Below are 13,537 nucleotides of genomic sequence, written 5' to 3'. Positions count from 1 at the left end.
CACATTTTCATTTCAGAGGAGGAGACTGAGTTTGCTCATCAGACGTTATGTTCACTGACTGGAGGTCTCCCACTGCAGAGCTCAGCCCCCTTTAGTCTCACACCTCGACATGGAGACAGTCTGCAGGGTCATGTCCTGTGAGGACCTCGGACTGGGTGCAGGTGTACCTGCCTGTGCTTTGTACTTGTGTCAGTTTTGTATATACTGTCACACACATCGTGTATTCAGTGAGTGTGGAGCTGCCGGAGGTCTGAGGACTCTGAGCTGCTGCTGGTTTTTCTTTGGTGGAGGTCAGTATCTGTGCAAGTCTCTGTAAAACAGAGGTCTACAATAGCAGCTCCAAAATGAAGAGTTATTTGCATAAACAGGTAGAAGTAGACTGCAGTACTGTCAGGAGCAGTACTTGAAGTTGTAGCAGTGGTATAAAAAAGGTTCCAGAGGTGGAAAGTAACAGGATACATTGAACACAACCCAGATTCCTAAAACACTTTGACTGTCAGACGTAAATAAAGCAGAATGCATTCGTGTCCGCACACATGACACATGAGAGATGCGTGGACGCGTCCAGAGCTGCAGTGACAGCAGCAGCCTGTCAGATGTTCTGCTGTGAGTGTCTCTTTAACACACTGACGCTGCTTCCTGCCGCAGACACACCGACCTCGCCTCTCTCTCTGCGGCGGCTGCCTGCCACAAACAACCGACGACCCGGCAACACAGAACCGCACAGAACCGCACAGGACCGGGACCGGACCGGACCGGGACACAGGAAAACAGTAGAAGACAGACATCGACAGAAACCATGACAGAAACCACCAAAACCCACGTCATCCTGCTGTCCTGCGGCAGCTTCAACCCCATCACCAAGGGACACATCCATATGTTCGGTGAGCATCTACGCTGGAAGGGTGGGGGGAGGGTGGAGGCGTGTTATTACGGGATAAAGATCTCCTGAAAGCTCCCAAATAATAAACGTTACCCATCTGAGCTAAAAATGAGGAAAATATAAATGAGTTTTGGCGTGTTGTGCCTGGTCGCTGTCCAGCAGGGTGGTGCTGAAATGGGCGAGGGCTCCACATCCGGCAGAACGAGTAGATAACAGACAAAAACACAATAATCACACATGAAGAATCCACCGTCAGCCGGATCATCGCAGTCTGAACCCGTTCAAAGACGGAAAAGACGGAACTGTGGGGCGTTAAAGCCCCGCAGGCCTGACGCGGCGTGTGGCGCAGCGCGCAAATGAAGAGTCCCCTGACGGAGCGGCCACAGGTTCAGTGTGAGCAGACGGACATGAGGCCGGACAGACAGACAGACAGACAGACAGACAGACAGACAGGCAGGCAGACAGACAGACAGACAGACAGGTAGACAGACAGGCAGGCAGAGCGGACAGTGTGGAGGCTCCAGCAGCAGGTAGTGCCTTGCTCAGCGGCACTTCCTGCGTCATTAAAGAGGAGCTGACAGGCCTGAAGAGAGCAGCACATGAATTATTCAGAGGGGAAAATGAACGTTTCTTCTGCTGCTCTCACAAAACCATCATCTCATGGAGTTCACAGAGCTTTTCAACAGATGTTATCACAGATGTGTTGATCATAAAGAGCCGCTGTGGCCTTACAGGACCTCATGACGGCTGTCACCATTCAGTCCTTCCATCTTTAATCTCAAGATTTGATTAATTCACTCTTTAATGATGGAATTACACAAGGCCAAGAACAATAAACAAGAAGGAAATATCTGTAATACATTCAGGTAGTTTGGGCTTAAAATGGACCAAATGATACAACAGCCCCTCATTTATACCTGAGTACTCTGTCCTTACTACAGTATGACATGAGTACTCTGTCCTTACTACAGTATGACATGAGTACTCTGTCCTTACTACAGTATGACATGAGTACTCTGTCCTTACTACAGTATGACATGAGTACTCTGTGTTCTTTACTCCATTGTTACATGACAATGACATAGCTTTACTTCGTAGTATTGTCTTGTAGCACCTTTGTCCAGTTGGACCAGAAGCTGCGTTCGGGTACTGATTCTTGTTGTTCTCTCCCGTCTGGAACCTTGCTTGTGATGTATGAAAACCTCATACGTACGTCGCTTTGGATAAAAGCGTCTGCTAAATGACTAATTGTAATTGTACTTGTAATGAGTTTTCTAGTCGTTACTGCATTACTACAGTAGTAGTGAGTACTCGTGCAGTCACGTGGTGTCATGGCTTTGATGCTTCACAGAAGGAGATGATGGAAGTCTCAACCTGTAGACTGTAGGCTTCTTCTCTCCATCCACACTCACTGATCTGGTATCTGCCACAGCTGGTAACAACGAAACATCAACAAACCGGTCAAAGATGAGTAATTTAACATGTTCTGGCAAAGATGATTGAACATTGAAGTGGAGTCAGGGGTCAGCACGGCCCACAGCGCCCACTAGTGGTGACAGCAGCTCACATCTTGACCAGAATAGACTGAAGGACCAAAGCTAGTTTTCTAACCTTCACAGTAACATTCAGTGAGATGCTACGTCTCAGCAGAAGGATGATCAGACATCATATGATCAATCAACAAAATAAGAGCATCATAAAAGAGTCAATCGTGTGTCGTCCAGCTGACTCGTGACCTATCAGAGCGCAGACAGAGTGTGTGGAGCATGTTGGTCAAAATGATCAAAATGAGCGCTGCGTCCACGTCAAACCCTCCTCCTCAGACTCTGATGTGGATGTTGGGTTTGACGGTGCAGCAGCTCAGCAGCCATGTTCCCACCATGACCTATTTTCACCAGCAGCTCCTCCGTCTCTGCAGCTTCCTCTCGCGTACAGCCCTTCTTCATGAAGCGTTCCCTCACAGCTGAAGGTGCAGATGGAGAAGGAAAATTCATGAGAAGGCCACAAAACATCCAGCATGATAATTCTTTGGTCTGAATCTTATTTCATCGAAGACGTGAAGCACGAAATAAACATTCAAATCTGACATTGAAGCTATTATCAGATGTTATGAGCAGAGCTGGAAGAAATACATAAAAGTACTGTGAACATACTTCACTACAAGTAAAAGTACTGCGTTCAAATCCTTACTAAAGTGAAAGTATCTAAGTATTATCAGCAAAATGAGGTAAAAGTACTCGATGTGTGTGTATAAAGTGTTCCTGTCAGCGTTTCTCTGCTGTCTGTGGATTCATGTTCCTGCTGTATTCATGTGTTTTTACTGCTGTAGATGTTTCAGCCTGAGCTCATTGAACTACTTTATATCCTGTTGGTGCTTTAATCCACAGCAGGCTGCGAACATGTTAGCATCATCTGCGTGATCGGCTGATGCTGTCAGATGTTCTGATGTTCCAGGAGTGATTTAGTCATTCTGACGTCTTTCTAACCGTCGAGTCAGTCAAAGCTCCACTGAGCTGACTGTCAGCAGCTCTTTCCTCTTTAAATCACTGCATTCATCACTGCACAACACTGAACTCACTGATACTGACTGAAGCATGTCTGAGGACTGAAAATCATCAGGCACTAAAAACTGACGTCAAAAGTCTGCGCTCATAATTTGATTCAAAGATTTAATCAGACAGTAATCTTCGTTTTTTTCTTTGTGTTTTAATGAGAAACGTAGATTCTGTCCAGTGATGGAAACATTTGGTGATAATTCAAAATAAAGTGAGAAAAATGTCTTGTTAAAATTAAATAATTAGGTATGAAGTCATACGACATTAAGACAAACTAAGCAGATTTTATTGATCACTGAGAGAAACGATAGATTTGATGACACATGACAGAGAACCACAACACTGTTTCACTGTAAGAGGCCACGAGTGAGTCGAAAAGGTGTCAAAACCTGTGTTAATCTTTAAAAATGTGTTTTTTTAAGCTTATTGTGTTTTTATCTGAAACCTTGATCTGTGAGATAAATGTAGTAAAAAGTACAAATACCTCAAAACTGTACTTAAATGTACATGTAGATGTACAGTCCAGTTTCCATCACTGCTTGTGTTTCACATTATCTTCCCTGAACTTTGTGTGCGTGTGTGTGTGTGTGTGTGTGTGTGTGTGTGTATTTGCAGAGAAAGCCAGAGAATATCTGCACAAAACGGGTCGTTTCATCGTGATCGGAGGAATCATCTCACCGGTGCATGACTCCTACGGAAAACCTGTAAGTCATGATGGCAAACAGAGAAACCTTTGATGCTCCGGCTGACGATTTTCAAAATGTCTGTTCATCGAAGCAGGAAGTGATCAGAGTAATGTGTTCAGACTGCAGTGACTGTGGCCCAGGAGCAGGACTCAGGTTGAGCAGGTTCATCAGGATCAATTGTAAGACGTTATGCATGCTGAGGACTGAGGGAATGAGAGGCTGACGACAGGTGGACAAAGGCTGGGCAGCAGGCAGGTAGACAGGATGAGGTTTGGACGTGCAGCACAGCAGATACGTGGTCGGTCAACAGGCGAAACACAAGGAAGCAAAAGTACAAGGAGGCCTGAGCAGTCGTAGCACACAGGCAGACTGAACGACGTGACGATGAGCCGCTGGAGCAGCAGGGCTCAAATATTGACCACATGATGAGATGCAGGTGGATGGCCACGCCCACAGACACACAACAAGAACAGACACAAACTGAGAGAGACGATGGGGGGACGCATGCAGTCCAGGCCAGGACCACAACACTGTTTCATATGCTGAACACATTACTGAGCACAGATGACAAAGCAGTGGACAGCAGCAGACAGCAGACAGCTGCAGACAGCTGCAGACAGCAGACAGCAGACAGCAGACAGCTGCAGACAGCTGCAGACAGCAGACAGCTGCAGACAGCTGCAGACAGCTGCAGACAACAGACAGCAGACAGGAGGAGACAGCAGACAGCTGCAGACAGCAGACAGCTGCAGACAGCAGACAGCAGCAGACAGCAGACAGCAGCAGACAGCAGACAGCAGACAGCAGCAGACAGCAGACAGCTGCAGACAGCAGACAGCAGACAGCTGCAGACAGCAGCAGACAGCAGACAGCAGCAGACAGCAGACAGCTGCAGACAGCAGACAGCTGCAGACAGCTGCAGACAGCAGACAGCTGCAGACAGCAGACAGCAGACAGCTGCAGACAGCAGATAGCAGACAGCTGCAGACAGCAGACAGCTGCAGACAGCAGACAGCAGCAGACAGCAGACAGCAGCAGACAGCAGACAGCAGACAGCAGCAGACAGCAGACAGCAGCAGACAGCTGCAGACAGCAGACAGCAGACAGACACCTGCAGACAGCAGACAGCAGACAGACAGCTGCAGACAGCAGACAGCAGACAGCAGCAGACAGCAGACAGCAGCAGATAGCAGACAGCAGCAGACAGCAGACAGCAGCAGACAGCAGCAGACAGCAGACAGCAGCAGACAGCAGACAGCAGACAGCAGACAGCTGCAGACAGCAGCAGACAGCAGACAGCAGACAGCAGACAGCAGACAGCAGCAGACAGCAGACAGCAGCAGACAGCAGACAGCAGACAGCAGACAGCAGCATCCTGTGTGCAGCGTTCTTTGTGCAGCTGCTGTTGTTTTCCGCTCTGCTTCCTGCTGGAATTAATGAAGCTCTTGTCCTACTTTTGCTCTGCCTCTATAGAAACACACAACATGAATAATTGATGCACAGAAACACAGTTTCAGCCACATCAGGAGTCTTTGCTGTGATTTTCAGCATCAGTATTTCACCTGCAGCTAAACCATCCAGCTGAATGTTCATGGAGGTTATGGACGTTCAGTCATTACCTTGTCAATCTGTCAGGTGTTATCCGACCTGATCCAGACAGCTGACACCGGCCTGGTTAGATAAAGGTTTAAAAAGTTGCTCTTGAGGCTTCAGACGCTTCGTTGCTGCAGCTGTAAACAAAACTGATCCAGAATCTGAAAGTGAATTCATTTAACCTGCAGACTTCAGGATCCATTCTTCAGCTATCAGCACACCTGACAGAATGAAGCTCTGTGATTGGCTGTTAGTTAACTCCTACATCCAGGTTTTACATCTTCAGGCCTCTTGTCACTTTTTCTTAAAGTAATCAACGTTTTGTGAGCTGAATCAGACGTTCACCTCCAGACACAGCCATGCTAACATACCCTCACCCTGCGTGCTGTTGACAGTGTGTGACGGCAGTGTGTGTGTTACTACCTGAACACATGACATCACATTCAGCACCTTATCCTCCAGCTGCTCACACAGGTAGAGACGAGCACAGGTCACATTCAGACATAACAGCAGGCCGCTTTCCCGCCGCTGAGGAGAACATGACAAAGTTCATACATGTGCAGCACGTGAAGTGTGTCCTGAACCTTACGATAGCATGTCGTTAGCTGTTTGGACTCTTTCTGTGAGAGAGCGGCCGTGTGGTCTGATGGAAGCCGGCTGGTCACACGCAGAGCAGGAGCAGTGGCTGCGGCGGCCGGCCGTGACTGCTTCCTCTCAGCAGGTGACCCAGTGTTTCAGTGCAGGTGTGGCCGTTTACCTGAGACTGACTCTCGCTGTGTGTCTGCAGGGTTTAGTGCCCAGCAGACATCGTCTCACCATGTGTCAGCTGGCTGTCCAGTCCTCTGATTGGATCAGGTGAGACAGCTTTTCTATTTCTTTATGAAGGTGATAAACCAGAATCACCTTCAGTCACCTCAGTCTTTATGTCAGGAGGCTTCAGCTCTGACTGGTTTGGTGCAGGGTGGACCCCTGGGAGTGTTACCAGGACACCTGGCAGCCCACCTGCAGCGTGCTGGAGCATCACCGTGACCTGATGAAGGTGAGGAGATGTTTATTATTATTATTAGTAGTAGTAGTAGTAGTAGTAGTAGTATTTTCGGTCTTTATTTCTGCCTGTCAAGTTAGTTTTAATGACTTTACATGATGAACTTTTTTCCTGGATGATTCCAGATGAAGTGAGATTCAAACAACAGCACGAAAAACCAAATCTGATTCCATTTCCAGTAGAACATTCAGTCTGCCGTTAGAAGGTTTCTGAGAACGTGTGTTGATAAAAACGCTTCGTTTCTCAGAGAGTCACCGGCTGCATTCTGTCCAACGTCAGCACGCCATCAACCACTCCTGTGATTGGTCAGCCACAGAACCAGACTCCGCCCATCTACCACAACCACAACAACTTGAGTCACAAACCCACCGCCAGTGAGTGATGATGATGAAGATAGTGATGATGATGATGATGATGATGATGATGGTGATGATGATGATGATGATGATGATGATGGTGATGATGATGATGATGATGGTGATGATGATGATGGTGATGATGATGATGATGGTGATGATGATGGTGATGGCGATGGCGATGATGATGATGGTGATGGTGATGATGATGGTGATGGTGATGATGATGATGGTGATGATGATGATGATGATGATGATGGTGATGATGATGATGATGGTGGTGATGATGATGATGATGATGATGATGATGATGATGGTGATGGTGATGATGATGATGATGGTGATGATGATGATGATGGTGATGGCGATGGCGATGATGATGATGGTGATGATGATGGTGATGGTGATGATGATGATGATGATGATGGTGGTGATGATGATGGTGATGATGATGATGATGATGATGATGGTGGTGATGATGATGGTGATGATGATGATGATAATGGTGGTGATGATGATGGTGATGATGATGATGATGATGATGGTGGTGATGATGATGGTGATGATGATGATGATGATGATGATGTTCCGGGATGTTGTGCCTCACTTTCCTCTAAACTTTCCTCAGTCAAACTGTGGGGGAAGGTCAGTGAGAGTCTGGGGAAGATCTGCTGCGTCCGTCCTCACATCGAACGCTTCACCTTCGTCGGTAAGTAGATGAAGATGAAGAGAGCAGAGGAAGTAACAGCAGCCAATAAACCACAGTCTACTCTGCCAGGGCCAACGGAGCAGCCACTCGTAATAATGCCCAATTAAAAAAAGTTCAAATCACAGAGCAGCAACAGGAGTTTCGACTGGCGAGACTCTGCCGACAGCTGTACGTTAGTTTATCAGGACAAAGTTATCTGTCATTGTAATGAATAAGAAGAAATTAATTGTATTGTTCTGCTTTGTTTGGCTGTGTCAGATGAAAATGCTAACCTGGGGACGGCGATGAGATACGAGGAGATCGGTGAGTCGTCTCGTCAGTATCTGACCCTGAACAGACTCGTGTGTCGTGTTTCCTTCCTGCTGTGTCTTTGTTTGTATCCAGTAAACGTGTTGTTTACTGAGGACGTGTCTCTTTCCTCCTGCCTGTTTGTCGTCTGTAGAGTTACGCATCTTGCTCCTGTGTGGCAGTGATCTCCTGGAGTCCTTCTGCATCCCTGGCCTGTGGAAGGACAGTGATGTAAGCACACTGTAGCCCCGCCCATCCACGTATAACCCCGCCCCCATCACCACGTAGCCCCGTCCCTTCGCTCTTTCCTGTGAACGCTATCGTAATAAGTCATTTTGATGTCGCTGATGAGGGAAACGTCTGCACAAGGAAAGCGTTATCACTCATAGCATGCAGCATTTTATTTCTCTGTCACACTGCTAACAAGCACACCACCATGCTAATATGAATGCTAGCTGTTAGCAAGAAACAATGCTAACGGAATTCAGTTTTTGAATTATGTAATTAATAGACTTAGTACAATATTTAGTCATTTTAAGGAATTTATTTAAAACACACAGACTGTGAAAACACTCAGCTGTCATTTGAATGAATAATTGAATCTTAATACAGAGAAATATTAACTCCAACGACTTCAACACAGAGGGGCTTTTCTAGAGTTTGGGGTTTTACTGCAGGCACAGTTTCAAGTCAAGATACACATGTAGTTTGAGCTATTAAACATTACAACCACATGAACAATATCCAATTAAGTTTGCATGAAATGGAAATTTGGCCTGAGTAACTGATTGAGGTCGATATCTCAGGTGACATCAGGAAGTGACAGCAACAGCTCATCCTCCCAAAACAGTGCAGTAAACTTGGTGACGTTAGTTAGTTGGTAATCTAACTGCTAACATTCTAGCTAGCTGGTAACATGTTTGCACAAGCCAGCCAAAATAGCTCACCATGCTAGCTGGCTTGCTACCAGTTAGCTAACTCAGCAAGGAAGCTAACTTGCTTGTTTGCTAACTGGACATTAAGTTAAATGTTTCATTCAGGGGAACGGATTTGAATCAGAACCATTCTGGACTCTCTCGTTCCCTTTATTCCCTAAAAGGTCAAGACGGTTTCTAATTTATCGGCAGCAATAATTAGCATGTCACTGGAGATTTCTGGTGAGACTGGACACCCTTAAAGCCTTCAGCCTGAGCGCACCCCGAGGAATGACTGGTCGACTTTCTGTGGTTTCAGACGGAGGTGATCGTGGGGGATTTTGGGATCGTGGTGGTTCCTCGTGATGGAACCGACACAGAGAGGATTATGAATCACTCCTCCATTCTCCGCAAGTACAAGGTCAGAGCAAAACGTGGTGGTTAAAATCTGGTTCACACACATCCATCTTTACTCTGCAAGTGAGAGAAATGTCCTCCTCCACTGTGTCGTCTCATCTCTGCTCTTGGTTTCAGGACAACATCATCGTGGTGAAAGATGCGATGAGCCACCCGATGTCCATCGTCAGCTCAACCAAGAGCAGGTGGGCATTAAACTTGACACGGTTACTGTTAAATAAAGCAAATAAGAGGAGAGTGAACAGAGCTCAAAGCAACAGCTATGAGTTCAGGATTTAGATGCTCCAAAGCAAACGGTTGCGAAAAGCACCCTGTGTCCTTTTAACATTATCCTGCTATTTGAACGGACTTGACTGGAAGGTTTTGGGAAGTGCATGTTCTCTCAGGGTATCGCGGGTGTTCAGGCGCAGGTGATCCCAGGCTTAGGGTTAAGGTTTTCACCCGAAAACAGTAGAAGGGCTAATGTTTGTTAATGTTTGGGAACACAGATACGCTGGGAGAAAACATATTGTACATATATAGAACTGGGGAACGTTGGACCCTTGGAACATAGGAACAACATTTTTCTCTTTTGAGAGGCTGACAGGTCCCCTCGCTTCCCATCTTTGTGCTAAGGTTTGACCTGTACTGGACCCAACTCTGTACTGGACACACCGACATTAAGCTGATGTCCATCTGAAACGTCTGGCTCTCTGTAACAGGCTAGCCAACCCAGGTCCTGCTAACAGTGTTGGGTCACAGTAGTTCTTCAAGCTAACTTAATGAAGATAAGGGTTTCATAACGATGTGAGCGCCATTGATCTCCACATTTGATGGATAAACTGAACCGTTACGTGTTTCTTTATGGACCCATTAGCTTAGCTGAAAAATGCATTGGTGCCACAAACCTGAAAACAAGGTTATATTTCTAAGCTCATAAGACTTTGATGTTTTGGAGATACGTGCTTGTTGTAGGACAATCCAAACTGAATGAATGTTTGCCCCCTCCCCATCAGACTGGCCCTGCAGCACGGTGACGGCCATGTCGTGGACTACCTGAGTCAGCCCGTCATCGACTACATCCTGCAGAGTCAGCTGTACATCAACGCCTCAGGATAGAGACAGCAACCTGCCCGCATGAGAACAGGGAGAGTGGGGGGGGGGAGTACCTGCAACCACCATCACCTATATAAATATAACCCCCCCCTCCAAAAAAAAAACCAACAAACTAAAACTTCCTTCCTTCTCTGTCTTGTGTCAAACCTATACTCTTCTTTGAGCTGTCGCTTTTCAACAGCAGCATTAGTCCCTCCTGTCTGTGTCATGTGACTTTACCATGGGGTGGGGGCGTTTCAGGATGAGCTGGGGGGTGGAGAGAAATCCCTAAGGGCTGCAGAGGAGTCTTTGATGTGTGTTTGCACTGCAGCGGTGGCGGCAGTGCTCCTCACTCTCTTTGTTATCTGTCTTTATTAATGTTTGGGGGTGCATGACACACAGCCCGGCATGCTCAGTGTTCGACTGACAGGTGGAAACTCTTCTTCTGCGTCAGGGCGCCATTCAGCTACAAGGCCACAGGGCTCCGGGGCCTCATGCAAGAACTACAAACAGCCACATTGTTGAGTAGTGGCATGTGTGAGTGATTTAGGAAAACTTCAGATTCCCCAATTTTCTCAGAATTTTCTTTTCGGTACACGAATGAGTCTTTTTAACTGAAGCCAAACCAACTCAAACTCAAAGACAAAATAACAAACTATTAACTATGTAAAGCTTCATGTGTAATTGCTGCTATTTTGTTCAGTGTGCTGTGTTTCGTTCTCTTAAGACTCGCCACCTTCGTTAGCATTGCTGTGCCTGTCGTCACACACAACGAGAACAGCTGCAGATTGACCGTTTAGGTCCAGCTGAAGTGACACCTGTTGGCTAACAGATCTTACCTGTCTCTAGCTAGCTAATTAAGCTAACATCAGCTCCATGTGCTGATTGAGAACTCTGTCTCCTGCTGACTTGTATTATTTGTTGCTAATTTGTTTTAATGGAGAATCAAAAAGGTTTTGGAATATGCACATGATGGCTACACATGATAGCATGCTAACAGGCTGAGGCTAAGGCTAACAGTTCCCAGCTAAAAAGTCATCATCCTCTCCATTCATGATGATCCCATGATGGAAATAAAGCAGCAGTATTGTCCGTGTGTGGTAGAATAGAGTTATTAGGCCCAATATGAGTCTGGTCTGAAAGAGGAGGGAGGCTGCGCTTTATGTTTTTTAACTACATTTAAAACTTTGGAAAAAACGAATAGAGCTGGACGTTGTGTGTCAAACAGTCACATATCTTATGAGTTTGTCTGCTGGTGTCTGACAGGACTTAAAGTCACTGTGAAGTTCTTATATTTGTCCTCTTTGGCGACATTTTTTCAATAAAACTCGATGGTGGTCATGGGCAGGTGTGAAAAAAGGCAGACTGACTGCATCATGGAGCGTCGACTGACGGCCATAGTGCAAACTGGAGAAGATGTGGTCCAGGTGCAGCAGTGGGAATGTACCAAACCCAGAATGCTAACATGTTCTTGCGTGAGGCCCTTCTTCTTCTGTGGTGTCTGAAGGAAACTTAAGACTTGGAGATCATCTCAGCCTGAGGTCCTTCTGTAGCTCAAACTGTACATAGTGACACATCAGTCATCGTTCAGGTCAACAGTTTAACCTCCGCGCTAAATCAGAGCTAAAGGTATATTAACCTGCAGGTAACAGTAGCAACAGTACGGCTGCTTCAGGCCGAGTCCGTCAACTGACCGATCAAAGTAAACTGACCTGACCACAGACACACAGCCGAGGAGAGGACGTGAAGACCTGACATGGAGGAAAGTCTTTTGACATGTTGATGATGATGACGATGATGACGATGACGATGGTGAGAACTTTTCTAAATCGATCCTCAGCAGCAGTGTTGTTGTTGTTGTGGAGTTTTTAAGGTGGTTTTTCTTCTTCATGTGCTCCTGTTAGCTTTTCTTAGACTGCATGCTTCGACAGTTTGGTTCTGGCATGAACGTTTATCACTTGGTAGAATACGATCTGTTGTGAATGTGTTTACAGAATAAGAAACAACACAAAGTGAATATAGATAAATACATGGTGTGTGACAAACGGTGGGGATCGTCACCACGTCTCCATTTTCTATTCGCTCTGAAATGTGCAGCAGCCCAACGCCTCATCAAAGTGAAATGTACATTTGTTTGCAATGATTTGTACATTCATGTTTCCTGCCTGTGTGTGTGTGTGTGTGTGTGTGTGTGTGTGTGTGTGTGTGTGTGTGTGGTTTGGGGTTACTCAGCACAGCTGTATGATTACAGATCAGGACATTATTAAAAGTTAAACAGCATTTAAAGAACTGATGAGTCAACTTCAAAGACAGAAGCTAAACTGAATCTGACTCCGATCACGTTTTTATGTTCTTGTGGATTTTCATGTTCCTCGTTTCCTTCACTCTGATCTTTAACTGAACTGAACGTCTGGTTCTTCTCTGCTGCCTGAAGGAAATATTTCTCTGATAAAATAATATTAACTCATCGGTGGATGGAGCTCGGTCAATCATATGAGTTAAGATCATCAGGTTTGGCTCGATGAGGTTTATAACACTGACCAGTCAAAAGACTTCAGGTTGTTTAACACTGACTCTGCTTCTGGAAACCTGCTCTGCTGTGTGTGTGGAGAAATAACATTCAGCCGTTTGACAGTCATAATCTGCCAGTTTCATAGATACAAACTTTACACCAACAGACCAAAGTCACAGACTGATGCGACAGCAACGACCTGAGGTGACGGTGCAGCCTGATGGCGTCAGAGTGGACGACCAACGATCAGCTGACAGAAAGACATTAACTCAATAAAGTCTACTCTGTACGAATCTGACCACAGGCAAGCTGGAGAGGAGGTATTCTGTCACACAGGTGTGTGTGAGGCAGCAGGGAAAAGGACTCAACTGTAAATAAACAGCCAAACAGGAAATGATGTCACGAAAGAAGCAGCCAAGAATCCACAGGTTAACAGGAACGAGCAGGTGAAGGTACAGGTGAGGCTCAGGGTCAGGGTCAGGGTCAGGGTCAGGTATCTGGAGGC

General features: G+C 46.2%; 1 protein-coding gene across 1 annotated transcript; it reads left to right on the top strand.

The window, feature by feature from the left end:
• Positions 1 to 598: 598 nt before the first annotated feature.
• On the top strand, positions 599 to 12,987 carry nmnat2 (nicotinamide nucleotide adenylyltransferase 2). The gene is made up of 11 exons (XM_076744604.1): positions 599 to 884; positions 4,054 to 4,142; positions 6,505 to 6,572; positions 6,678 to 6,756; positions 7,010 to 7,136; positions 7,747 to 7,827; positions 8,086 to 8,130; positions 8,270 to 8,346; positions 9,349 to 9,450; positions 9,564 to 9,631; positions 10,442 to 12,987. The coding sequence occupies exons 1-11, from the start codon at positions 800 to 802 to the stop codon at positions 10,542 to 10,544; spliced, it is 924 nt and encodes a 307-aa protein (XP_076600719.1). The 5' UTR covers positions 599 to 799; the 3' UTR covers positions 10,545 to 12,987.
• Positions 12,988 to 13,537: the final 550 nt, after the last annotated feature.

The sequence above is a fragment of the Chaetodon auriga genome, chromosome 12 (assembly GCF_051107435.1).
Source record: "Chaetodon auriga isolate fChaAug3 chromosome 12, fChaAug3.hap1, whole genome shotgun sequence".
Taxonomy (NCBI): domain Eukaryota; kingdom Metazoa; phylum Chordata; class Actinopteri; order Chaetodontiformes; family Chaetodontidae; genus Chaetodon; species Chaetodon auriga.
The sequence above is the reverse complement of the archived record's forward strand: the minus strand, read 5'-3'. Positions and strand labels throughout refer to the sequence as shown.